Source organism: Tauraco erythrolophus, chromosome 6 (assembly GCF_009769465.1).
Source record: "Tauraco erythrolophus isolate bTauEry1 chromosome 6, bTauEry1.pri, whole genome shotgun sequence".
NCBI classification, from domain to species: Eukaryota; Metazoa; Chordata; class Aves; order Musophagiformes; family Musophagidae; genus Tauraco; species Tauraco erythrolophus.
The window spans coordinates 45,520,657-45,548,334 of record NC_141470.1 but is presented as its reverse complement, the minus strand read 5'-3'; the positions used below and the strand labels follow the sequence as shown (position 1 = coordinate 45,548,334).

The 27,678-nt window shown below is 37.8% G+C and overlaps 1 protein-coding gene across 2 annotated transcripts in view; it reads right to left on the bottom strand.

Annotated features, from left to right (window-relative positions):
• The window catches only part of MIPOL1 (mirror-image polydactyly 1), a 167,274-nt gene extending 144,312 nt beyond the window's left edge, over positions 1 to 22,962 (bottom strand). Inside the window, exons 1-3 of one of the 2 annotated variants that reach the window (XM_086613306.1) lie at positions 22,812 to 22,962; positions 18,306 to 18,440; positions 16,933 to 17,012 (exon numbers count right to left, since the gene is read on the bottom strand). In XM_086613306.1, coding sequence (XP_086469432.1) covers positions 16,933 to 17,012; positions 18,306 to 18,310 — 85 coding nt within the window. In that variant the 5' untranslated portion in view covers positions 18,311 to 18,440; positions 22,812 to 22,962. Of the gene's footprint in view, positions 1 to 16,932; positions 17,013 to 18,305; positions 18,441 to 20,967; positions 21,003 to 22,811 lie in introns of those variants that run through there. The other variant, XM_086613305.1, reaches the window with a different exon arrangement.
• Positions 22,963 to 27,678: the final 4,716 nt, after the last annotated feature.

The following is a 27,678-nucleotide window of genomic DNA, read 5'->3' as shown; positions in this document are numbered from 1 at the left end:
TTTAATTATAGAACTATATTAAAAAATGAGGAGGAAGAAGTCTAAAAGAGCTGCAAATGGGAAAAAGTGCATATATTCTTCATTTTTTCATTTAGATTCATAGAGAACAAACATTGGAGCTTTTGCTTATTTAATAAAGTTAGCATTTCCAAACATTTTGGATAAATTATACAGTATATGTTCTTTGATCCAACTTATTACTTCCTCCTCAAAAATATTAAGAAACTGTCTATAAAGTTGCAATCATCTACAAATAGCCTGAAAACACACATCAATCAGTATCAAGGTGTCATGCTGCAAGTAAGACACAAAAGCACAGATTCCAAGTCAAAAATACTGAAGACTCTCCAAGATCCATCGCAATAGATTCCTCTTTCCTTGAAGAAGAACACAGCCAATGGCACAGGAAACATCCCAAGGGCACAGAGAGATGACTTCTGGATCGGCTGGAGTCAGTTTAACAAGTTCCCGTACAAAGCTATGTGTTACTACCTTGAGGAAAAAGTTACTATACTCACTGCTCATCTGTCTTCTCCTCTACTGCAGCACAAATCCACTTGAATCCACTCTCATCACTCCTCTAAACTATAACCACTGATTTTTGCACTGGAGGAACAACAGTCAACAGTGTATCAGTCTTTGTTTCTGAGCAGTAATAAACATGTGGGGACCATAACTTTTGACAAAACATTTGTTAACAAGTAGAACCTAACACTACTTTCAGTAATGTGACTGAAATGTGTTCCTCAGATCATTTCACAGCTAATGCAGAAATTGGACACAGCCCACAGCCACCTGGATTCTTTGAGCAAAAGCATGCTATTCTTCACTGGCTCGAAATCCTGCAGGTTTTTGAGCAGAGATTTCTTTTTAAATGCTGCTACATTTAAAAACTGGAATCAACCTCTTGCTCCTCCTTACAGTAAGCAGCAAGGATCTCTAAAGAAACAGGCATTAAACAATTCACTATGTATACTCTAAGAACCTGCCCCAACTTAGGAGTAGCAACATATAAGGGCAAAATTCTGAATCCTCTCCAATTAGTACTACCTGAAAACTAACCCAGTCTGAATTTCAATATTTGCAAAGCTTTTTATAGGGAGGCATACACTCAGCTGAGATGTGTTTCCCATTTGATTTATAATATAAAGAACTGCCTATCAAACATTCTTGTCCACTTCTCCCATTTCAGATGCAGTGATCTGTATATATACATATAGTTGCAAATTATGCTCTCACACACTGAAGGGGAAGTGCAACATTTCACTTGCCACAACTTTTCCTCCCCTTCTTCTCCAGGGCATCAACATTTTCTATAAGCTGTATATATCTGAAGTGCCTCAGGTGAAGTGTGTTGCATTCTGTGGAAGAATTCATGCACAACATATCTGTTACGAATAACCAGTGGCTGTATCGCCAGGAAACTTTTGTTCCTTGTTTAGCATTACTGCACTCTCCTTTGGCCCACACTATATGAAAGAGTTGGAGAAAAAAAAAGACTTTCTCACTCCAAAATGCTAAGAAGATTAGATGACATTGGCTACCACAGTTACACTGGGACAAATCAAAAACGGGATTCTGTCCCTTTAGCATGAGAGTAACCAACTGAATAAGCTTTTTGGTTTTTCACAGTTCCTGTTTGTTGAATTTGCTGCTTTTAGTGCCAGGACTTTAAAAAGAGTTCACAGAATCACTGCAGTTGGAAGGGATCACTGAAGGTCATCTAGTCCAGCCCCCTGCTCAAGCCGGGTCACCTAAAGCAGGCTACCCAGGACTGTGTCCCAATGGCTTTTGAACAGCTCCACAAGCAGAGACTCGATAACCTCTCTGGGCAGCCTGTGCCAGCGTTTTATTAATCTCATGGTAAAAAATTGTTTCCTTATATTCAGATGGAATTTCATGTATTTTAATTTGTGCTCACTGACTCTTGCCCTGTCAATGGGTACTACTGAAAAGAGTCCGGCTGCTTCTTCTTCATTCCATCCCATCAGGTATTATTCATATGTCATGGTTTGATGTGGAGGGGGGGCTGGTTCTGGTGGCAGGAGAGGGGTTTTGGTCCCTGTGACCTCCCCGGTTTTGGAACCGGGTTAGGCTTAGTTCTGGCCACCACATCAGACTGCCATCCCCCTTGGGGTTGAGCCAATAGGGCGCCTCTGCGAATTGCCCTATTTAAGTCAGGACAAAGGAACCGGAAAAGGTGCTTCGCCCAGGATCGAGCAGAGAAGGGAGGAGGGCACTGCCCCCGCTCCCTGGCTCCCGGCCGGGCAGCTGCCTGCGTCGGGCCGGCGCCGCCCACGGAGAATGGCAGCGTCGGAGCCAGTTGGGGAACTCGGGGGCACCCCACTCCTGGGGTGCCCACTGGGCTGAGTTCACCTGGAGAGGACTGAGATCTGAGAGAAACAGCTGCATCGACACCAGGTCAGTGAGGATGGAGCGGGAGGAGGTGTGCCGGAGCCGAGTTTCCCCTGCGGCTGATGGTGAGATAGCAGGCGGCCCCCCTGCAACCAGGACGGCCTCGGTGGAGCAGAGACCCACTCGCAGCCCGTGGGGAGAAGATGCCTGAGCCTGAGGATGGTCGTGTTGGGGTGCACGACAAGGCAGAGAGGCATCTGGAGTCTGCGTGACGACCCACGCCGGAGCGAGTGGCTACAGCTCCCTAAGTACCCGAGACTGTGGTAAAGCCCACACCGGAGCAATCTGTGGGGAAGGATTGTTTCCAGTGGGCTGGACTCACGCTGGAGAAGTTTGTGGATTTTTCCTCGTGGGTAGGGGATCCATTGGAGCAGGGGAAAAGGGTGTAAGGACTCCTTCTCCTTTAAGAAAGAAGCAGCAGTAACAGCATAGAATGAACTGACCTGCACTCCCCCAGTCCCTGCCCCCTGTGCTGCTTGGGGGGAGGAGGTAGAGCCGGGAGGAAAAGGAAAGGGGGGGGGGGGGGAAGGTATCGGTTTTAAGATCTGGTTTTGTTTCTTTCTGTCCTCTTGAGTAATCGATTTTTTTGTTTCCCTTTGTCCTTCTAAGTAACCATTAATAAACTGTTTTGCTTTGAGAAAGCCCTGTCTGTTTTGCCCAGGACCATGGTTGGTGGGTGCTCCCTCTGTTCTTGTCTCAACCCTCAGTCCCTTTGTTGTTTTTTTTTTCTCCTCTCTACTTTACTGGAGAAGGAGAGACTGTGTGAGTTTTAGTTGCTGGATCAGCCTAAAACCACGACACATATCAATAAGATCCCCTAAGCTTTCTCTTCTTGAGGCTCCGTCTTTCCTCATACATAAGATGCTCCAGTCCCTTTGTGGCTCTTTGCTGGACTTGCTCCAGTTAAGTCCATCTCTTTCTTGCACTAGGCAGCTCAGAACTGGACTTGACACTCTGGATGTGACCTCGTTGGTGCTGAGCAGAGATAATAGATAGCCTCCCTCCATCTGCTGGCAATGCTCTTCCTAATGTAGCTCAGGATGCTGTTGGCCATCCTTGCCATGAGGGCACGTTGCTGGCTTATGCTCAACTTGCTCTTCACTAGGATCTTGATCTCTTTCTGCAGAGCTGCTTTCTAGCTAGTTGGCATCCAGCATGTACAGCTACATGGGATTATTTCTGCCCAGGAGCAAGGCTTCACATTTCCCCTTGCTGAACTTCATGAGGTTCCTCTGTGCCCAGTTCTCCAGCCTCTTGAGGTCCCTCTGAATGGCAGCATAACCCTCTAGTGTATCAACTACTCCTCATAGTTTTGTATCATCAGCAAAGCTCCATCATCCAGATGACGATGGAAGAAAGCCATTGAACAGGACTGGATCCATTTTTGACTCTGGGAGTACACCACTAGGGACCTGCCTCCTACTGGACTTTGTGCAACTGATCACCACCCTGTGGGCCAAGACGTTCAGTCAGTTTTCAGTTGAACTCACTGTCTACTTATTTAATCCATACTTTGCTTCTCTATTAGTATGTTACGTGACACAGAGTTCAAAGCCTTACCAGAGTCAAGGAAAACAACATCCTGCTTGATCCATGCTTGATTTCCTGCTTGTCAGGATAGATGATTTTTAAGCTTGGATGAGGTTATCTTTGAATATCAACCAGCTCTCTTGGATCCCTCTTCTTTCCAGTACTGTATGCCACAGGATTCTTCCAAGTTGATCTCCAAGGAGGCCAAAGTCTATTCTCCTGAAGTCCACAGCAGAGGCTTTTTGTCCTGCTCCCTCCTCTCAGGATCCTGAAACTCCACCACCTTGTGGTAACTGCAGCCAAGGCTGCCATCAACTTTGACATCTGCAACTAGTTCTTCCTTGTTTTTAAGTATCACGTTCAACAGAGCACCCTTCCTTGTTGGGACCTCAGTCATTTGTGTCAGGAAGTTGTCATCAATGGACTCCAGGAATCTCCTAGATCAGTTGTGCCCCGCTGCTGCCTTTCCAGCATATTATCAGCATTGTTGTAGTCCCCCATGAGGACCAGAACCTGTGAACATGAGGCTTCTTTCAGTTGTCTGAAGGCAGCCTCTACTTCACCCAATTCTCCTCCATGCCTTCCCTCCTACTGGCAGGATCAAGGGTCACCCCCCAGAGCCACACAGTCACACGTAATACTTCCCAGGTCACCCCAAGAGTATCACTGGTGCCTACATGGAAAAGCAGCAAGGGGTACCAAAGGGTCCGATAGCCTCAGCAGCCTCTCTATGACACCCTGTATACAAGCTCCCAACAAGTGGCAAAGCTCTCTAGATGATGGGTCATGTCAGCAGACAAATTTTTTTTATTTCTTTTTTTAAAAACAGAATGAAGTAAACATGTCTGCATGATGAGATAAACATCTGCATTAGCAGCTGAACTTCAGGATGATCCTTAGGCCTTGTCAAGATACGGATTTTTATGCCTTCGACTGTAAGTTAAAGCAGTTTAAAAAAAAGATAATTTAGAATAGAACTAGACCCGTGTTGGCATTTATTAATGCTAATGCTCCTTCTTTAAGCAACTTAGATTTGCAGCAAACCTTTTCGTCCGGATTCAATTCCCTCAAGCACATGGGTAAGACGAAGCAGCATCACAGCAAGCCTGTAAGTGGCATTCCTGGAAACATCAGGCGAAATATAGAGGAGCTGTTTTTTTTTCCGTACTGGCTTTGTAAGAGAGATGATGGCAGCCTCAGAATCGGAAGCACTTTGCCCAAGGGCATTAAGGTTAGGGGTTTACTTGTTTAATAAAGTGGCAATGCATTTTTTTGGTCAACATGCTAAATCTTACAGTAGAATGCTCTGGGGAAGACATTTTGAACACTGTCAGATCAATGGACATAGTGATTTTATTCTTAAAACCACTTTATTTTCCATATAACCCATGACCCCCACCCCAAGTAATTTAGGCCTTGGTACATGGTAGCTTCTTGTCTTGCTGTTAAACTGAGTAGCAATATTAATCAATGCTGTTTAGTGCTTTTCCTCATGACTCCTGCAAATTGTATTGTGCACTAATTACCAATGCTGCAGAGACACACTGGGGAGCAAGTAGCATTTGCAATAATCAGGCTGCACAAGGAACATCAGAGAAAGGGTAAAACAGCCTTACAAGCTTTGGAAAAAATGCTGTAGTTCTCATTAAGTGGTATCACCACCATTGATTCAGTTCTTCAGTATAATAAACAAATTATTTTCCATATAAAATAAAACAAGTTCAGTAGCCCAGATTAACATTTCACTATAGGGAGAAGCTGAACAGCTGATCTTCTGTATGTGTTTATCTTGAATGAATAGCTTGTTCACATTGAGGGAAAGAAAGGCAAATGTTAGGAAGAAGGAATATAAAGACACTAGAATTAAAGCTGGGAATTTATTGTGAGGATGTAAGGGGAAGATAATGCTGTCATGGCTTGAAATTGTGAAGGCGAAACAGAACTCAAATGTTGTTAAGCTGGGAGTGGTTAAAAAGTCAAGTAAAAACACTGAACCTAACACATTTTGCAGGCAGTCGCTGTTTCTCGTAGCTTCTTAGAAGTGGGGGATTGGCAGTGAGATCGTGGAAAGTATAGCATTAGAGAATTCTGTACTGACACTGATAACATCAAAAGAATGTTGAAGATATAAGTGCACAGAGGGGGCAGATTGACCTGGAAGGCTAAGGATGTAGTAGCTTCCCTTGTGCACTGCTCAGCATACTCAGCAGTCCCACCATCCAGCAGAAGCTGGGTGGGCACCTCCTTAGCCCTGTTTGCAGTCTTCCAGTACCCTGCATGCCAAACTGTGCTGATCAGCTCAGAGGTATGCAGGGGATCTCTGAGGAATAACAATAAAGGAAAACAAACAAAACCCAATGGAATACACACACAGCACTGCAAAATACATGGCTGGCTACAGATCTACCTGCAGATGATTATAGGGACATTGGAAGCCTTTGTTGATGTTTCAAACCAGCTTCAAGTGTAACAGTACTCACTACTTGCTACCTATAGCTTCCTAGTATTTGTTTTAAGCAGGTCTGCAGCACAGACAAAGCATGTCCTCATCTGCCTGTAAAATACTGCATAAATGAACCCCTAGAGGGATGGTGGTAAGAGGCAGAATAGGAAAAAGAGTAAAATTGGGAAGGAAGAGAACGAGCCATACACACTCCGGCAGCACGAGCAAAGCCAACTGCAAACTCAGTAGCTTACTTTTGCTACGTGACACTGTCAGATTAAAAACATTTGAAAAAATGCAGAATAAAACATTGTGCTACACTGGAGGAACTAACTGCAACCTCAGTCACTGAGAGGCCTCAAAAATTCAGTGATTGCTAAACTCTAATTCACTGTTAACCATGTATTTTTTTTGTCTCAGTCTAAACAACAATGCAGCTTCAATTTCTGTAGGTTTTTCTGTGCTTGTTTTTTTTTTTATTTTTTTTTTTTGTACAATACTAAAAACTTTAAATTTCAAACACCAAGAGGGAATATTAACTCTCGAACAAAACTATAAAAGCAAAAAGCCTCCTCACCCCTATAACAAACTGATCAATTCCCACTGGAATAGAATATGCTTACTACGGCTTAAAAATACTTGCTCTTGCCCCTGTCTGCAAACCACGTCTACCTCAATTCCCTGCAATAACTGTCAAGTGTGTAAGAACAGTACTCCAGAACTTCACTTTCTTTTTATTTTCACTGGACTAATTGCTATTCTTTATTACTGACTTTCAAATTATCCAGATTTTTTTGTAGGTTAATAATATCACAAACATTTCTGAAAAGATAACTTTTGGGCATGTGTGTATGACAACACATGCACACCTGCAAGGGTTCTAACAAACTGTTAGGACAAGATAGTTGCTGCATTAATAAAAAAACAATTTCTAATAGCTTCATGTGAAAAATAGATTATAGAATTTTCTTAAGTTCATAAGATCTAACATCACTGGACTTGAATTCTTAGAGATATATAATAAATAATTAGAAAATAAATATTTAAGTCTAGCAGAATACTTGAACCTGACAGCCACTAACTTCTCAGGCTATGCAAATGAAATTAGTACTATGGCCGAATATTCTTTCCTGAGTGGAAAATGATGAGTCAGCCTTTTTGTCAAAGACAAACATTCATTCACTTGGCTGTATAACTACCGGAACTTCTACCAAACAGAACGACTGTGAAAGACTCAGATCGCTCAACAGTTCACCCCTTACTGAATGATTAAAAGGCATAAATTCTGAAAATGAATAGGAAACCAAAATTAAAGGAGTTTATAGGAACAAATACGCAAAGAAAGAAAATGAGGCTGGTGGAAGAAATCTGATCCTATTGCCTGGCATAAGTGGAAAGAAAAGAGGTGGTTTAGGCTTTATGCATTTTCAGAATGCCTGTTATTTCCTTTTCATTTGTATTTGAGTTGATGCAGATGCAACATATGTGACTTAGATGCATATCTCAAAGGGTGCTCAGGATTTTTTACTTTTTCCTCACTATTTTATCTTTCCCACAATCTGCAAACAAGTTTTCAGAATTAATCCTAAGAAAAGACACTGTACTTAAATTTCAAGAAGAAAGTAATTCCTGTTTCTGGAAAACAATTACAAAAGCTCATTACAAAAAGTACAAGGTCAAGATACATTTGCTCCAAAACCAATAAACAGGAAAAAGTGCAGCTTTACTCATCTTTGGACTTACTACAGTTTTACTTATGTTGGCAATTATTTAGGCCTCTTCAGTGCGGTGTAGTATACTGGGAACCAATAACCTGCAACTAATAAAAAATGGTTGTTCCCTTCATGACACACTTTTTCTCATGTTTAAAGAGAAATGGGCAAACATTACGATGATTATTAAGTAGAACTCCAAGATCTCACTAAATCACTTCTGTAGCACAGTAGAATGGCAGTCACAGGAACCTGATAACAAGTGAAGACTGCGCTCAGAGTAGTTTTGTTTGTAATACAAAGCTAGTACCTTTCATTTCCTAGTGCTCTACCCAGCCAAAATGCCACATATAACCAGGCAAGCCGTTGGCAGTAATGGAGAGGAAATCACCACGCAGATGCATTGTACGCTCAGTGCCCCAACGATACGTAACTGTGGGCCCTGCTGAGAGCACCATGGGTCAACTCAGAAGAATGAGGACTATCAACTCACTTTTAAGTAACTCTTACTCAGAAGGGTCCCTGATTTTACACTAAGATAGGCTATCTGCTCTTATTTTAAGAAAGAAATGACAGAGGTTCACTGAAATAAGCCTTGAAAACAACGTTTTTCTGGAAACTCTCACAGATATTTTATAAGGGATGTATAAGCACTGTGACAGTCATTTTAAAGCCATCAAGATTGAGGCACACAATAATGAAGTAACCAGATCGAGGTTATTGAGCAAGCCATGGTAGAAGTAAAACTGCAGAAGTCCAAGGTGCTGTATCTGTGCTGTATCTTGGAGCCTGTGCTACCTTACTGGGAGCCCTTCCTGTTCCTATCTCCTCCTCAAAGGCCTCAAATTCTTCTCTCTTCTGTCACAGAGGCTTTAGCAACTCATTTCAATTGGACTTAAAAAAAAAAAAAAAACCATTTTTACTTATGAATGATAAAGTAACATTTACACAATCAAAAATTAAGAGGAAATTTCAAAAAATTAGACTGGTATCCTTCCATACTCCTTTATGATGATAATTTTCATTCGCATAACAGACTACAGTATTTTTATATTTCAGGACAGATGTGCAGCATACAGTATATACAAACTTTCTGTAATTTCAATAGTAGGCAGAAGAAATGAAATAACTATTTTATTTTTTTACACTTACTATTGTTCTAATACAGAAAACTTCCAAACAATTGAAACTGTTTCAGAAGTCAGTCAGGTCAACAAAACAATAAATACAGATGCTCGATCTCTGGCTACAGCTAAGCATTTACGCTGTCCAAAATCATGATCAAAGAGAACAACGTATTCTTATCGGAACTTTATTGAGAAGTTCTCTGCAAATGAAGTAAGAATAACCTAAGTTATATTTTGCATTAGTATCTTGGTTTGCTCTATATGTCATGACACATACACACACACAAAAGAGGCTTGAAAATATTTTGTCTGCTAAAATACAGACAAACCTCAGAAGTTTAATGATTCATTTTTTTATTCCTTAAAGGAATCTAAAGAGAACAGTGAATTCATTCTGTGTTAGCCATTTAACCAGGGGGACATCTGTGTTACTTTGAATGCTTGTTTATTCACCTGTACTTGTGTGGAACCCTGGCAACACCCTTCATAAAGAAATAAATTGAGAAGGAGATTAAGAATAGTTGGAGTTATTCTGGCAAAGGTAATTTTTTTACAATTCTCCGAGGATTCCCATTATTTTAGTAATGATGTTTCCCTTGCCTGTCTCTCTTCCTAAGTCTTTTGCCCTCCTATTTTGCATCTAACCAGCAAATGTGTACAAACAAGTGAATATTTAAAATAGAAAAATGCTTCTAACTCTTGAAAATACACGGCCAATCATTATTTCGGTATTCACTGCAGTTAATCGTGATGCATTCATTAATGTGTAAATATCAGACATTTCCTTTGGCATTCCACTCTCCGTTTGCAATTCATTAACATACTGTTATTTTAAAATATTAGTCTCTGAGAAGACACCAGATTTTCGTTGGATTGGTCTCAGACTTGAAAAAGCATTTTTATATTCCGAATGCATCAAAACAGCAGAATCTCTAGGCAGATACTAAGTGGGATTCACTGAAACACAATGTTAGTTCTAATGGATGGATGATTGTGTTTGGTCTTTTGAAACTTTGAAGTATAGGTAAGTCTTGATCACACAAATTAATAAATCCTAAAGCTGGAGTTAACAATAACCATTACACCCAAATTCTGCAGCTTAGCCCAGCCAATTTTTCAAAAGGTCAGGTTGTGAACTGGAGAAGATCAGGGAGGTCCACCGCATAGCTTTGTTGCCAGGCATCTCTCGTCTGGATTGTTGCAGGCATTTATTAGTATTCGTCAGCAGACTCAACAAAGCAAACAAGAAATTCAAGCACGAATAATAAAATGAAATGCTGCTATATAACCCTTTGTCATTCAGCAAATATGGGACTTTTTAGCTACATTGTTCCTAAACCTGGGTTACTACTTTAATTTTTCTCCACAGTGCTGACTGAATGAGTATGCATGTGTGTTAAATGCAGAGCTCCCTTAACAACTGCAGGACTGCCATTTAATCTGTTGGTAGATGGACCATTTCCTGTGGGAACTCTAGCTATGATTTCCAGATCCACCAAATAAATCTCAGATTAAGATTCCAAATGAAACCTGCCTTTGGCAGATAAAAAATGTCAAGATGGATATAAACAGTAAAATTATAAATTATCTAGGTGTTGCACGATGACTTGATGTGCGTTTTTTGTTTACATTTTCCCCGATATCACAACTATACAAGGCATTCATCAAATGTCACACTTTCATAATATTGGAGGCATCATTAAAACTGTTTGGCTAAGGACCTTGAAGTGTTTAAGCAGTAGCTCAAAAGTATATTTGTGCAAAGTAGAAGAATAAATTTACATATCAGCAGCAGCTCATAAGGGATGGGTAAATATTCTGTTTATCTCTCATTGTAATTCAGGTTAGTTTAAATACAGGGTTTCAGGATATCATTACAGCCTATATGGAGTTATTACATAATTTCCAAACACAGTGTCTGTTAGAGTTTTACTAAGCGTGCTGTGTTTATGTTTTCTAAACCAGGTAAAAACAAAGTAAACGCTCCCATTCCATTTTTCTTTTGCTATTGTCACACCAGACAATTGCTTTTCACATATAACCCCTTCCATTATCTAAATCTTAATGATCCAGAACTCCCTTTTATCTAGGCAGGGTCATGTTTCCTGATGCCCATTAATTATAGTGAAAATTCTCTTATCCAAACGTACTCAACCTCCCCTACTACAAACAACCAAGGCTTTGCTGAATTAGAGTTCTAAACAAAATCCCAGAAAACTACAGCTTTAGAAGTTAAGAAAAACATTGTAATTTGAAGTATCTGACATGAAAGAAAGGTCATTCTGCATAAAGTGCCAGTAAGACATGTTGCACATGCACCTTTTACTCAGAGTAAAGAGTCTACACTAAAGATGCAGGTGAACTCTCAGATAAAAGTCTCCAAAGCACCCTCTGGAGAATATTTTTTTAATTTTTTTTTTTTTGTTATGTCTTTGCTTTGAACTTAAGCTTCATTCTAGTTGTTATTAAAATAGAAGCAATAAAGTTTTCTAAAGAAGAAAATAACCAAATTCCTCTTGCACTTGTGCTAGGTCTCCTAAAGCTCCTCCAACGCACTACGTAAAAATTACCATGGTAATAAGTGCTGCTCTCCCTGAAGAACATTTCAAGACATTCTGAAGTTAGCTGCACTCATACTTTAAGCACTTAAGTAATTCAAAGTACAATACTTCAAGGTGTGCGTTCTCCCCATTCTTAGTGCTTGCAATATTCTGTGCAGATAAGGCACTACACATTTTCAGTGTACTGTAAAGGGTCTAAGAAAATCATATTCACAACACTCCAATAAGTCAGGCAGATATTGGATACTTAATTGTGCTTCTGATGAGTGGCTTTTCTGCATGCAGCCTGGCCAGAAATGCACTGTATTTAACCACTTGAAATGTACAAGGAAAGAAACGGGATGGAAAAGGAGATGTAAGAATTTATACACATGAAAGGGTGATTATATTTAAGGAAAGACCAGATAGTATTTCATGATTTTTCAGCTATCATTAGCTCCTTTTTATCTTCTAAGTCACAGCACGCTAATCCCTCTTTTTTCACACAAGATGTTTTCTTCATCTTCCATACTTAGTGTTTCTCAACAGTTACGAGCCATTCTTCCTATGTTTGACTCATGCAAGGCAATCCCCTGAACCTCCCTTCTGCCTCCTACACTGTGCAGAGAAACCTGAACCCACCCTTGCCACTCTGCAAGGGGATCTCTGACAGCTAGCACACAGCAAGGTTGATGCTGAAAGCACAGCACACATAGAAGGCACTAATCAATTGAGCCACATGTGTGAAAGGACTCTGACTCTCTGCACACCACATAGATTCTGCTGCATATACGCCCATGCAGTATCGAAGTCTTCTGTCTTTCCCAGGTAAACAGCATTCCCTATTGCTAAAAGAGGGAAGGAGAGGAAGAACAGTCTCACCTAGTATCTCCTGTTAAGGAATGTAAAAGAAGAAACAGACTTCAATATGACAAGTATGGTTTATTCTGCCTCTACTACAGCCTTGGAAGAAGGGCTTTGGATTTACTTTAGAGTGTTTACAGCTGTAATGGGTGTATTCTGGAGAAAGGGGAAGCAATATCTTTACAATTAGTTGCTTTTTGACCCAACAAGAGCTTCAGATGAAAAATCATTACAACACTACATTACTCTCATAGCTTTCTTTACCCCTTCATCTTTGTGTATGTGTATGTGTGTCAAAGTCAAACAATAGTAATTCCAGACAAAAAGTGCTTGGTATTACTATTACAAAACCAAACCCACAAAAAAAGTACATTAAAATCATTACATGACTAGAAAAACTTGCTATTTCTAATAAGATAGTCTACAAATACATGGTGAGGAACAGGAGTTTTATTTCTAGGAAATTAACAAAGCCAAGATTATTCATTTTACTTAACCTATGCATATGACTGTACATTGCATCAACTGCCATGAATGCAAAAGGGAGGGCTGACGATTAATGGAATTTATAAATGGAAGTAAATAAACGCAAAAATATGTCTTGAGAGGTTTTATTTCCTGAATATTATTGACTACACAGCAAAAGAACTAAGAAATATTTCTGTAAGCAATACATTGTGATATACATGTCATGACCCTGACAATACAAGGAAAGCTACGGCCAGATTCTTAACAGTAAGCACCATGCATTCATGCAAGAGCAATGCATGCACAAACACACAATGCAATTAAGACAATTGTCTATGCATAAGCTTATCACATGCACATGGGCCTGAGCAGCTGTAGATACATAACTTGTTCATTAGGTTTGCATATTTATTTTCCTCTTCTGTTTTCCTGAAGGGAGTAAGACTGGAAGACAACAGCTAACCATCAGATAAAACACTTACTTTTCAAATTTCCCCGCACAAGCTGATTCTGCGGTTCTGTTCCAATCTACAATATCACGTCTCTTTAAAGCTACAGTCTCCTCTGAACTGCATTTCCAGACATGCAATTTTAAAGTATTTTTACAAGCAACACAAACATTCATTTGAGGGAAAACAAGTTACAGTGAAAGTGTCTATATGGATCATAACTAAGAGTTGACATGAAATTCTTACAGGTGAAATTTTGTTTGACTTCCATTTCAGTATGTGCTTTAAATAGTGGTTTAGAAAAAAATAAATATATCTCTATGCTTGAAAAAATATAACCACCACGTTTTTAGGAAGCAAACCACTTTGCCATTAAAAATAATCAATCTATTAACTGGTTTTAGGAAATCCCAAATAATAATTATACAATGCTTTTCATTTTGGAGTCAGCAAAATTACAACTTTGTTGTCAAAACAGACCAAATAGTACTTGATATTCTAAGACTTCTAAGACCTGATTTCTGTCCTGTCCTTAAAAAAATCATAGATGCTCAGAAATATGACAGAAGCAAAAACATTACCATAGTGAAAGCCTATATAGTACAGAACAAGAAGAGCTGCACCCATTCAAACACAGTACATGATATGAGTCAAATGAGACACAAATTTGCAGTATTTGCACACTCACTGCTTTCCTATCCTGATAACTTTTTTGGAAAATTGACATATCAAGTCCTGAATGTGTATGTAAGTATGAAAAACACCCCATTTCAGATTCTGTCTTGTGATTTCACAGTATTAATGTTTGTGCAGTTTTTGTCATGCATGTAAAACGTGCTGAAGTAACAACTCCTCCCAGGTGCAGCACGCTTCTCCCTGCCACTGCTATGCAAAGATAAGGGCCTATTTGCCAATATAAGTTTATTTTTGCCAATATAAGTTTATTTTTATAATGGACTACCATCCTAGAGCTTCTAGATTGGATCCCGAATATTTTCCCTTTGGAAATTACAGTCTTCACTGGCCTGCTCCCAATGCTCCTGATACATGAAAAAAGTCACTATCCTCCTATTAAAAACTAGGTGCTGTGGATATGAAAAGTACATTTAAGTTAGATAGAAACCCAAAATAATAAGCCTTGCACACAGGCTGTTATTTAACTCTTCCTAATATACTAGAACTGAGACAGACAAATGTCTTTAATCCAGACAGGCATATTATATTCCGAACAACACAGAAAGTTAAAAAGAAAATCTCAACTACCAAGCAATTCAGATACACTCTTCTTAAAGACCACCTTTCTTTCAAGTATTTTATTTTATAACATCTATTAACAGGTCACATCTTATCTCACATAACTGCCACAAACCTACCACTTCTCTACATCTAACATTTTTGCTTTTTTTCTTTTTTAATTCTCATTACTTGACTGAATTTTCATCTAGTCAGCTGAATTTAATCTCAGACATGCTTTACCATTCTTATTTTTGTTAAATAATTTAATATCCAATGTTTCAGTACGTTATAAAAAATATTTGAATAAATCATTACAGGGTTATTCTAAAAACAGCTTTTAAACTTCCAAGTTACAAGCAAATAACAACTAGATACAGTACAGTACCACCTGCAGAAAGATACCACAGATGAAAAAGCAAGCAGAACACAAAATGGTACATGCTTCAATATAGACATTTAAACAGAAGATGAAAAGTTGGTTTGACCTAGTAGTTCAACGAAAAAATTGTTAATACCCAAGTAAAATTCTAAGCAAAAAAAAAAAAATCCTCATCTAAACCAGTATGATGACATAAGATTTATCCGTAATCCCTTTTTCTAACTTCCCTAGGAGTAAAAGTATAAGGAATTATGTGACTTATTAATGATTGATCTAAAAAAAAGTATATAAATTTTACTTTCATCTATATAACAACTTCTATTGGATACACAAATACGTAAGTGCTAGTCTGGAAGAAACAGCTTTCCAAATAGCACCAAATATTAACTTAATGCATCAGGAAAATAATACAAATGAAACTCTGCAACTACCCAGTTTTTAAAGCATCTGTGAGCAGCAGAAAAATACTATTTCTTGCAACTAGAAAATATTTCACAAAGAATCAGTTCATGGCATGCACTTGCCTATTTTGGAAAAGTTAACCTTTTGAACCATTCTTAGGGTATGCTGACCCCTAAAGGTCTAAAAATACTAAATCTGATTAAGCCATTACACATTTAAAGTATAAATTGTCAGAATACAATTCTCCACTAAGTTACTCCACCATGACTATTTTTGTTTTCAGAGTGTAAGATTAAAAAACATTTTTCACTTCACTCAGTAATAGCTCAAAATTCCATGAATTAAAAGGAGTCTACAAGTAGTTTATTTTACTCAATAGTATAGATAGTAATTCCTTTACATATGTAAGAAACGCATCATCTCAAACATGGAATATTTTTTCTTTCTTCTAAACACGAGACTCTTCACAAGAAATTTGACATTTATTATCTTTTGAGAAAGAATACATAGTATAAAATTCAAAAAAAGGAAATACACAAGATGCTATTAGGCTCTGATACAGGAGGCATCTTTGATGTTGACACATCTATTCCTTTATTTTTTACAACCTATGCATAGCCACTGTAAAAAAATCCACCCTTTTATGATGTACTGAAGGTCTGCTTCCTGTGTCTTTCCCTTTCTTCAATCTACACATTATTACCTAGTCACAAGCCACTTACTTTTTACTCTCTTTTTCTCCCCTCCTGCCCCCCCCCCTCCCCCCCCACCAAGTTTCTGCCATGAAACGTAGAAGAATGTCTCTGAGAGCAAAGTTTTGGCCATCCAAATACAAAAAGATCCTTCCACTCTGATGGAGATGAAAACTCCATGAACCATGGAAGTTCCAAGTTAACCAAAGCCCCCTCTACCTCCAAACCTACACTACTGTCTATATTTGGTTGAAGTAATAATGAGAAACCCGTTAATATTAGTAGATGGCTTAATCATACTCTAGCCAGGCATGAATAGCCAAGAAAGTTACTTTAAGACAGACTTCAGATTTGTTGTTAATCCATTAAGAAAAAAGGTTGGGAAGTAAAGTGCCATGTACAGATTAAGAATTTAAATAAGACTTCTCAAAGTTATACAAAATCATTTTCAATAATCCAGAAGATAAAAATAACGCTGATGATTTACATTCCTGTAACCGCTCTCCTGTTATCCCAAATACTTTTAAGAGGCAGTGTGTGGTTGTGGTGGGTTTCTTTTTTCTTTTTTTCTTCTTCCAAAGTCAGTCATATATTGCAAGAACAAATACATTCCAGTCACTGCCTAGCACTGGTACAACACCTGAGGTTCCTTATTAATATCTTAAAAGTCCTTACCTTTTGACCAGTTCTCCATTTGTTCTTCTGAACTTGTTTGATCTGGCACCGAGTCCAGTTTTTGCTTGACGTTTTCAAAGCTAAAATAAAGCAAACTCTAGATAAATAAACTTGGAACAATATATTGTAACACACCTATACTTTGCCTTCGTTTGACAGAAAATTTACGAGAGAAGTGATTTAAAAATATTAATAATGGGACAATAAAGCCTGTGTACTTGAACAATCAGTGCTGAATTATATTTCTCAGTAAAATATTTTTTCTTCACGCATCTAATTTTTATAATGGTTTGGTTCAGCTTTTTGTTGCATGTAACGCCTTCATTGAAAAATTTATTAGTTTGTCTTCTTGTTCTAGAGTCTGGTCTTGGAAGTACATACTACTGAGCACAGCCTAAATCACACTGAGTGGTCCTGCTACAAGTAATGAGACCACTCACTCTGGTAATTATTACAAATGGTGGTATGTGCTTCACTTTGCAACATTCTTTCTCCTGCCTTAATTTCCTGGATAAAATATCAGTAAAGAGGCCCATGACCACTCCAACTCTGAATTCACAGGTTTTTCTAAACAACTAAATAATCCATCCTAATATTTGCATACATATTGCTTTAAACTATACAGTTAATTACACAGTTGCAGTATTTCATATAATCTAAGATCTTCAAGAAACAACCTTCAATACTCAAAAATAAGATCTACAGAAAAATGTTATGCTTATCAGTTAACGTTTTGACTATTAAAATATATGCTCTCTTTTGTGTTAAAAATTCAACTCTATTCTATATCTCAAGGAAATCTAAATAAATTAGTAATCTTGCTAATATAGTAAGTTTACCACAAATTTTACTATTACTCAAGCACCTCTTTTTTAAAATGTATTGTATAAAGGACGATTTTTCATCTTTAACTGTGTAGTTGTGCTTATTTTGTATGTTTTCCCTACTATACTTTTTCTACATTTATTAAAAAGATACAACATATGTCCTGAAATGGCAGTGGCTGGATCATGAAAATACCCAGAGAGTTGTCATTGTGCTGATAAATGTAAGAGTTAAAAAAAAAAAGAAAGAGTACAGATTTTAAGATTCAAACATATTATACCGAGACATATATTCTAACCAATAAAGCAGCAGAAATTTTTTTCCCATGTAAGACCAAAAAGGCAGATGTTTTCATTTTTATGTTTGAGATTATAAAAAAGTAAAACAATTGTGCAAATACTTAAGATTCAACACTAACATTTACATTAAGCATTCACAAAATACATATTTAGCTTATATTTGTTGTTAACTATAAATGTGCATGAGAAAAAAAAAAAAAAGGGTATGATTGGATGTGCTTAGGTCCTAACAAAAAATAACAACTTCACCTCATATTGCAGAATACTGCGCTCCTTACGAGAGTCCCTCAAATGAAGCCGTACGCTTCTTTTTCAATTCTGTGTAACTGTGTTGATTTGGAGTTGGCAATCTTTTCCTAAGTTCCTCATTTACTTTTGGATTAGCTGAAAATATAGAAGGTTATTAATATCAAGAAATAGGTTTCTGTCAATGAAGCCATTTCCCTACATATTGCACAAAAAGGTTCATAATGATTGTGGTATTTTAATAAGATATTCATATAGCAAGACATGAAGAAAATACGGTATTTAATAACCTCTGGAGTATTTTAAAACATGTCTTAGGGCCTTAATGTGCCTAGTAATATACTATTTAAAACCATAATTTTATCCCTCCACAATATACAGTCATTCTTCCTCGCCATTTACCCAGCTAATGAATGCCAGCAATTAGTAAAATGTAATCCCATTGCACAATCATTTTAATGCTTTTAGCACTCAGAAAAGTAAACACCAAATTAATACTGCTCAAGCCATATCAGATCCTAGTTGGAAGCAAGCAATTATAGTTCAGCTCCTCAGGTGTAATTAAATGATTGGAATGATTTAGTTCCATAAATGCAAGTTAATTCATAAGCAAGCAACAAATATACTGGGAGTAATTACAAGAAACATTGACAGTCTAAGCAGGGCATGTGTCTTCCTGTACCTGATGCAGGAAAATGCTGCCCTCTCCTGGAAATAATAGACTATGGCACGGGAATAATTTAAGGCAGAAGTCAAAGCTCATTTTACAGACTTCGTCTTCATAGGAGAAATATGTTTTGTTAACTAATAGGAATTTTCCGGTTTACACATACAGAAAATAAAAATGTTGTTGATAACAGATTAAGGCAACCTATTGATGGAAGTCAAAGAGCAAGACCTTATGGGGCTCCCTAGGTTTGCAGTATACTTTTCCTATTATTAGAAATAAAAACATTAGTAAATAGAATAACGAAATATTCCATACACTAAGTATGTAAATAGGTTGTTCTAAACACAAACGCTGCAATAGGTGTCTAGAGTGTGCACACTCACATATGAAGGTGCACTTTTACAGAGGGTACTTTGAACATCAGGTATTTTTAGAATCAAAACTTACTGAATCATTATTATTCAGACAGCGTTAAACATTGCCACATTGACAACAATCAGAAGCTGGCCATGAAGGTTTTCCCAGGAGGAATCATCAGAGAAAATAAATACAAGTATTTTAAAGCTTTTCTTTACTTTTATTTGAACACAATCTGTTAATAATCAATCTGTCTAATAACCGAAAGAAATTAAAGCTGGAGATCAAAATAAAGTATACTGGTGATCGAGACAAAAGTCAAAATGCAAAATGAAACTGTAACCTAAAATCTAGAGTTAATATAAAATACTAATTTCCTCTTTCACTACCTATTTATTCAACTTGCATTAGTATTAAGACTACTACTTAAACATCATGCACAGAAAGCTAAAAAAATTGTCCTTATCTGTTGAATGTAACATGAAATAGTCACATAAAATTCACACTACTAAATATTTCAGTATGAAACTACCTACAAGTAAGAATATAAATTAACCAGTATCTTCCTACTAATGAAAGGAATCCCAGATTACCTATTTTGCCCTCTACAAAAATAACAAATGCTTCCCAGTGCTGCATATAGCAGCATGGGAGAGAAACCATGTGCTGTGGTCAGTATATGAGCATTTTCCACACACAGAAATTGACTGTAAGAAAGCTTGATTCAAAAGCATCTGATCACTGTAAAAGCCTGAAATTGTTCTTTACCAATAGCACTCCGGCATCGAAATATTTCTTTGTTCTAGATCTGGGTGCATTTCTAAACAAACCTGAGCTGTACACAAATACCTTCACTGTTACTTTTCCCACTGTGAAAATGAAATAAATTACTTTAAGAAGTCATATTATTAAAAGTTTAAAATGTACAGCACATTTGCTTTGCCCTTTGATGTCACAGTCCTATTTTTCTATTCAAATCTTGTACACTGTAAGTTAATTGCTTTTGGAAACTACTTATTATTCATGTAAAAATTAATGTGCCAATGTGTTTAAATCCTTTTAAATGACCATTCATGCATCTTTCTTCTTTAAGTACCAATGAAATCTGTTAAAGATATCAATGCAAGGTGGTCTTAGGGAAAGTTCTAATAAAGATTTTTTCTGCTAACACAAGATTTTCTTTTTCGTCAACTTTACTTAAATTCCATTAATTTTTTAAGCTGCTTTTAATAAATTCACAAGTAAAAAATTTTAGGCTCCATAGTCTGTCATTTGTGTTCCAGCTGACTTTATGAATATTAATAGCAGTGTTATCCTGATTAAATAGGCTTCATATAAAATCCCTGTGAATCCTATAGCTCAGACATCTCATTTTTCCAACTCTTTATGAATTTGGATTCAGACATTAAACTAGAAAAAACCTTAAAAAACAGATTCAATGGTACATTTGTGTACCTTTAAGCAAAAAATTAGGTGTTCTAATGATTCAAATAATTAAAATTGATAGGACCACATATTGAGATTTCAGGCTTTCTGTAAACATGCAACATATTTTAACTCTAATGAAAACGTCAACACTTCATGGAACAAAGGATTAAGAATCTATTACAAAATAATAATGTCTGTCCTTATCCTTACCTTAAACAACAGATTATACGATCATAACTCTTCATCTATGGAGTTCTGATTTGCAGAAGTGTTTCCCAAAGAGAAAGAAATTAGTGGATGCTTAGTTACATAAGCATACACATGAAATACATGAACATTCTAGTCTAGCATGGGTGCCTAGTGAAAAACAATATTAACTTTTAATTGGTTTATACTTCAGCAAAACCAATCATTTTCTAAAGAATGTTAAATCGAAGCACACAGGAAATTTTAACGTTATCCTACAAGAGTCATGTAGTCAGTTTCAAACTGTCAACTTCTTCCCATGCTTATATGTTTGAATTCTTTACATCTATGACAGATAAAAATGGAAAACTAAGCTCACCGCACTGCCTTCACTTTTTTTTTTAATATATAGTGCCAACTATATTACTATTCCTCATTCATTCAGGGATATATTCTGAAAAGATGGCCATCAAATTATTTTGCCTCCCGGTACCTTGAAATATGAATGGCTTTCAAGAGAAAAAAAACTAAACAAAATAATGGCATATTCAAAAGGATGACATTCCAGTCCTCATCAACACAAACACTTAATAGGAATTAAATTAAAACAAGAGGTATATAAAAACAACATACATCTGCAAGGTAGGAAGAATACAGTGCTTTACTTTTGCGGATCTGAATAGCTTTTATTACATCTGTGGTGGTATTTCCACTTCCAGAGGAAAAAATCTCTGGAGTGTCTGCACAATATATATTATGCAAGGGAGTACCCCACAATAACACCAACATTCAACCATCTGAACAGTGATGTTGACCCAAGATATTTAGATTAGTGACAGTCTGCTGTAGCTGCCAGCACTTTCCCTCCCTGGGCAGGCAATTGGGAAGTCCATCTGCTAAGCTGGAGTTCAATTACTGGCTCCTTCTCCCCAGGAACCAAAGGGCTGTTGAGACCCTTCCATATGGAGCCCTGACGACTGCAAATGCCCATTCCTTGGTCTTGCCTTGACAGGTTTTGAAGACCAACTACTGAATCACAGACTCAGCCATTGTGACAGGAAGTCAACACTTGCCGGCGTTGACCGAATTCACCTCTTCACAAAAAGTCCTCGGGTCTTAGGAGAGTTTTTCCATACAGAGGACTACCCTGCCTGCTCTGCCTCTGATGGTACAAGACACCAGTTCCCACTGCCCCTTGGAAGGGCACAGAGCCAATCTTTGTCCTCCTTGATGATGCAGCAGACAGCTGCCACTGACAGTGCAGGGAGGGAGCTATGTAAGGGAAGAAATACCATCCACTGTATGGATAGGGAAATAAAGAGCTAATTTTAGTATTATTTTCATAAGATTAGTTAGATTACCAGGATCCCCTAAAATATCCTGAAACGTTTTGCCTCAGGCCAAGCTAAACTAAAAAACTTAATTTAGGAGGGTACACCACATAAAAAACAGTTACCTTCTAGAAGCATTTCCCTAGGCAACAAACAGACACTTTTCTTAGCCCAGGTGGATGCCAAGTTTTGACGCAATGATACACTCTACAAAAAAAGCCACATTTTCTCACTACCTTAAGAAACTTTATGGCAAATCAGAAATCTAAGACAACCCAAAATAAGTTAAAATTAGCTTTGGGCAGTTACAAAAGTACTAGTCAACGAATAACTGAAATAGCCCCTTCAAATATTTGTCAAAGGTGGAATAACACCCATCTGTTAGATACTTCAAAGCTGTGAAATTAAACATACTTTGATATTTGATTACAGTTACTTATTGTATTCTATTACTTTTATATGCTTTTAAATACAAGTAGTTCATGCAAAATACTGTTTCTTTTTAAAAGACTATAAAACATCGGCAAGTGGACTAACCCCATAAGTGGATGAATGTAGCATGACTAGTACTTCAAATTTAAAGCTCCAGCACGGCTACAAAGACTTCAACATTTTGGTTTATAGAAGTAATTGCATTATCTGGAATCTTGATAAAAAGATTTTCCCAGAGGGCAGAGTCAGGTAATAATCCTTGGCTTTTCCCTCCTACTGATTCTTGGTCCAAAACGAGACGAGACATTTGCAGTTGGTTTCAACTAACCTGCATAAATCAGAAAGAGATGGAGAATCAGGGCTCAGGTATTTTTATTCTGTTGCTGCAGCAGCTTCTTCACATTCTCATTAAAGAATCTGCATCTGATGCTTTTAACAATGGCATACACTAAGTCAAAGAGCGCTCATTCTCTATGCAATGCTTTTGACAAAGGCAGGAGAGAAGGCATAAAAATGCACTTTCAACTGGTTTAAATAGGTTACACCTATTTCTGAATCAAATTTAGTTGGATAAAGGACGTGTATTTTTATCTTTATTTTTTCTCCTTAATTTCTGCTCTTAGTTCAGTGTCTTCGAGGCTCAATTTTCTCTTTACACATACCAGGAAGTGTTTTATGTGCATATTAGATTGACAGCCCCATATCTCTTCTCCCCTGTTACATTATCTCTCCTGCATTAACAACCAAAATAACCATCTTCCTTTGTATTTTATTTAGTAAACAATCTTCAGCCTGCTCTGTCTTCTTCTTTCGCAGTTTTTAGCTGTCCTTTATTCGTCCATTTCTTTTCTTTTCCTTAGTTTTGTCTTCTCTTTGCCAATACATTCCTTTTCCTTCTCCTCCTTACTGCCATCTCTTTGAAATGTAAAGAAAACCACGGAGGATCTTGTCAAAGACTGTGCCTCTCTTTTTTTTTTTTGTTCTTTTCCATTTTTTCTCATCTTGGTGTGTGTTCTGTCAAGCAGCTTTCTTCTGTGACACCTTCATTAACATTTTTTCACTCTAATAATGAAACTATGATATGCTTTGGTCAAGCGTGGAACAGCCAATTCATTTAGCCAAACTTCAGCTTCGTTGTAAACACTTCACTGCTCTTATAACTCAATTATCATATATCACATAGATAGTCAGATCTCCGTTTCTAAACAGTTTACAACCAGATTGTGATTTCCATAGCCTTTAAGGATAAGGCTATACATACATTTTAAACTAGCTGTTGTCTTATCTGGAGCCAAAAGAATATTTAGTAGAATATTTTAGTACAATCAGCACTGTTGTCCTCATAACGGTGAGGGCTACCTGCATATTACGCTCTGTTGACAGGATCATAGCCAGCAGACAAAGGGAAGTGATTAATCCCCTCTATTTGGCACTGGTGAGACCACATCCCAAGTGCTGTATCCAGTCTGACCCTCTCATGGATATCCTCAAGCAAGTCTGGCAGAAAGCTATGAAGATGATTAGGGGTACGCAGCACATGACTTATAAGGAATTTGAAAGAGTTGAGTTAGTTGGTTTTAAAGACAGAAGGCTAAAGGGGGATTTTATTGGGCTTTAGCTGCCTTATGGGCGAATATAGAGTAGAAAGAGACCGATTCTTCTCTTGGAGACATGCTGTAACACAAGAAAACTCAGAGTTATGGGAAAGAAATTTTTCACGGTGAGGAAGGTCAAACTGGAACAAGTTACTCAGACAGGTTGCAGAATCTCCACTGCTGGAGATGTGCAAAACTCATCTGGATATAGCAACCTGATCTAATTTTGGAGATGGTCCTGTTCTGAGCAGAGGTGTGAACTGGATGATATTCACAGGTTACTTCCTGCATACCTATTTTATTATTCTAAGGATTGCAATAAAACAAAACCACCAGAAACAGTATTCTTACAACAGACTAAATTCTGGGTTGCTTTTTGCTTTGCAAGGTAGGACAGTGGAGGAGGAGAGGAGGAAAAAAAAAAAAAAAGACAGCAATGAAGCATAACCAAAGTTGACCCACATGGCAGATGACTTTATTTTTGCTTTTATGGTAGAATCTAGGCTAGCAACTTATTTCTTTAATGAAAAAATTACGATTTGAGGATTTGGGAATTTCAAGATAGTGAATGATCTATACCATGAGTTTTGCAAACATAAGCACTGTAATCTCAAATGTTTCTTGAATCATTTCCGCAGTTAGCTTTGGAGCTCTTTAGTCACAGTGACTTTTTCTTAAATTGTGGGAGGTGGATTTTGTCAGGCTTGAGGCAAATGCTTTCAGAAAAGTAGGTGAAATATCTGTATCAGCGGTCCAGTTTTGGGTTTGGTTTACTGGAGGATGGTGTTCAACTTAGCATGCATCCTTTGGCCTAATGCTACATCATCCAGTCGTGTAGCAAACTGGAAAAAAATGGGGTGCTTGAGACAAGTAGCACTCAAAATGCTGCGCTGATACTGGTGTTGCTCCGTTCTCTGTTGCCATTCTGTCCACAGAACATTATACGTCCATAAAAATTAGAAGCAGTAACTTCGTGCCAGATTCATAAACCACTAGCATAAGTAATAGCATTAAGTAGAAATTATATTTCTCCTGCCACAAGCATTCCAATTCAATTGTTCAGCTGCCTTCACAGGAAGAAGGAAGATCGAACAGGGACTTAGTGAAGAAAAGGAGGCAAAAAACCCCACCGAAGCAGAGAGACTCAGTTTATCCAGCCAACTCACATTTCTCAAAGTACCTTCAAATAACACCATTTTTCCTGACAGCAAACGCACTAAAAATAAAAAGCGTAAAGGCCACAAAGAGTGTGGATATTGGAGCCCGACCAAGAACTATGAGGAGCGCTGAACATGCAGAGGCCTGTCAGAAACGTGCCAACCTTTCCAGACCCAGTCCTGTGCGCGGGGATGGAGAGGGGCCCGTTGAGCTCTCGCAGGGAAATACAGCTGCACCGGTTACTTATCTGTCAGACTGTTTTGAACAGCATGAAAACACAAACACACCTCCACTGCTGCCGTAAACCAACATATCCAGTGCACTGAACCTACCCCATCTCATTTATCTACTCAAATTCAATGTGTACTCTTGAGATGCTGCTGAAGAGAACCACATCACCTGAAATTTCACAAGCTAAAAAGATCAGAGAAATAAAACAACATGGATTCCAGATCAGCCAGTTCTGTTCTTTTTAAGAGAGTTAACTAAGCTGTCATTCTCTTAGATGGCTATCTGAAGCAAAAGCTATCCCTTAACTAAACGCATAATTGCTCCCTAAACTATGCTTGCACAGCAGTAAGAGCATTGGAACATACAGTGTCGCTCAGGTGTGAACACAGACATACTTTTTGACTAAATAAACATACAGTCTCTCCTCAACTTCTGATTTTTTTTTTTTTTTTAATCTAGCAACTAGATCCAGTACACAGCACCCTTCATCTTGGTAAGAGAGAAGTGGAGGGAGTTACAGAGGAATGGCACACTTCAGGACATGTTTGTTACACTCCAACAACATTTCAGAGCATTTTCAGCACCTATGCACTGACTGTGTGCTTTACAACATGCTTAACATGTATGATATATAACACGTCCTACCATGTGCTGTTGCCTATTTAGGTATGATTAGCAGGCTAGTGTTTTTAAAGACTTAATCCAGATGCTTCTCTCAGTGCAGTATCAAAGAAACTTGAAGGCCAGTACCATTTAAAATGGCAAGCTACACATCCAGAAATGGTCTTGGACCATCAGAGAAGAATCTGACTCGGGCCAGAACTCAGTAAGAACCAGAGACGAGTCAGTGAAATCAAGGCTGTTGAGAATGTCCAGAATTTAAATGAAAGCTAAAAATCAAAGAGACTAAACCTGCAAACATTCAGCACCATGAGGCTGTTGCACTGCTTCGTTTTCTTGCACCAACACAGAAAGGTACAAGATTAAAGGGGAGTTACCATTGACTCCGAGTCAGTGCCAGGCAGCAGGGAAGAGAAACTACAACCAACCAACAACAACAACCACCACAACAAAATAGAGGCATTAGCTAAAGTTAATGTGACTGATGATCTAAACTTCTTTATCACAGACATTTCTGACAGCAGATCAATCTCCCTGCCATTAAGCAAGCAATGCAAAACACGACCACATACTGGCTTCCCAATCAAACTGCTGCAATATTTTTGTTTACATTGGGGAAAACAATATATTTATCCTTAAACCCTAGTTTGGAAAATATCCAAAACCTCTCTCAGCTGAAACTTACAAAAAAAAGTCATCTTCACCCTGTAGGAAGGAAATTCGTACTGTGGGGAAAAACCCAACTGCATCTAAAATGCTAAAGTTACAAACAATGGAAAACTCAAAGAAAAAAGGTATTGCAGAGAGGGGTGCAGGACAACTTTAAGCACAGGTAGAACTGTCAGATTGCCCATAATGAAAACTCTGACATTTTGGTTCTTGTACAACCCAACAAAATAGTTAGTTGAAATATTATTTTTGAAATAATGCATTTGAATAAATGGATCATTCTCATTCCTCAATCTTGTCATTTATTACGATATGCAACACAGGGAATAAAGAAGCTGGATGGACTTTGTAAAAAACAATTCTTTATTGGGTTTTGAAGAAAGGTCGTTTTAAACGTTTCATAAGCACACTATTCAGCCAAACCCATGAAAATAATTTCCAGTGAAGAAGCCTTAAATAATTCCTCTGAGAACATACGCTACAAAGAGGTTCATAAAAGTTGAGGTTTACACAACTGAAAGAAAAAGTTCTTGGTAGGGGTTCTGAGCCTTAAAATCAGGTTCTTTCCACACAAATGGAAAAAAAAAAATCCTGGAGAGAAATTCAAGACCCAAGATTATCTAGTCAGTTTCAGCAAGATTATTCTCTTCAGTTCTTTGTGAAAAGAAACAGATGGATGTTTTCTTCTTTCTTGCAAC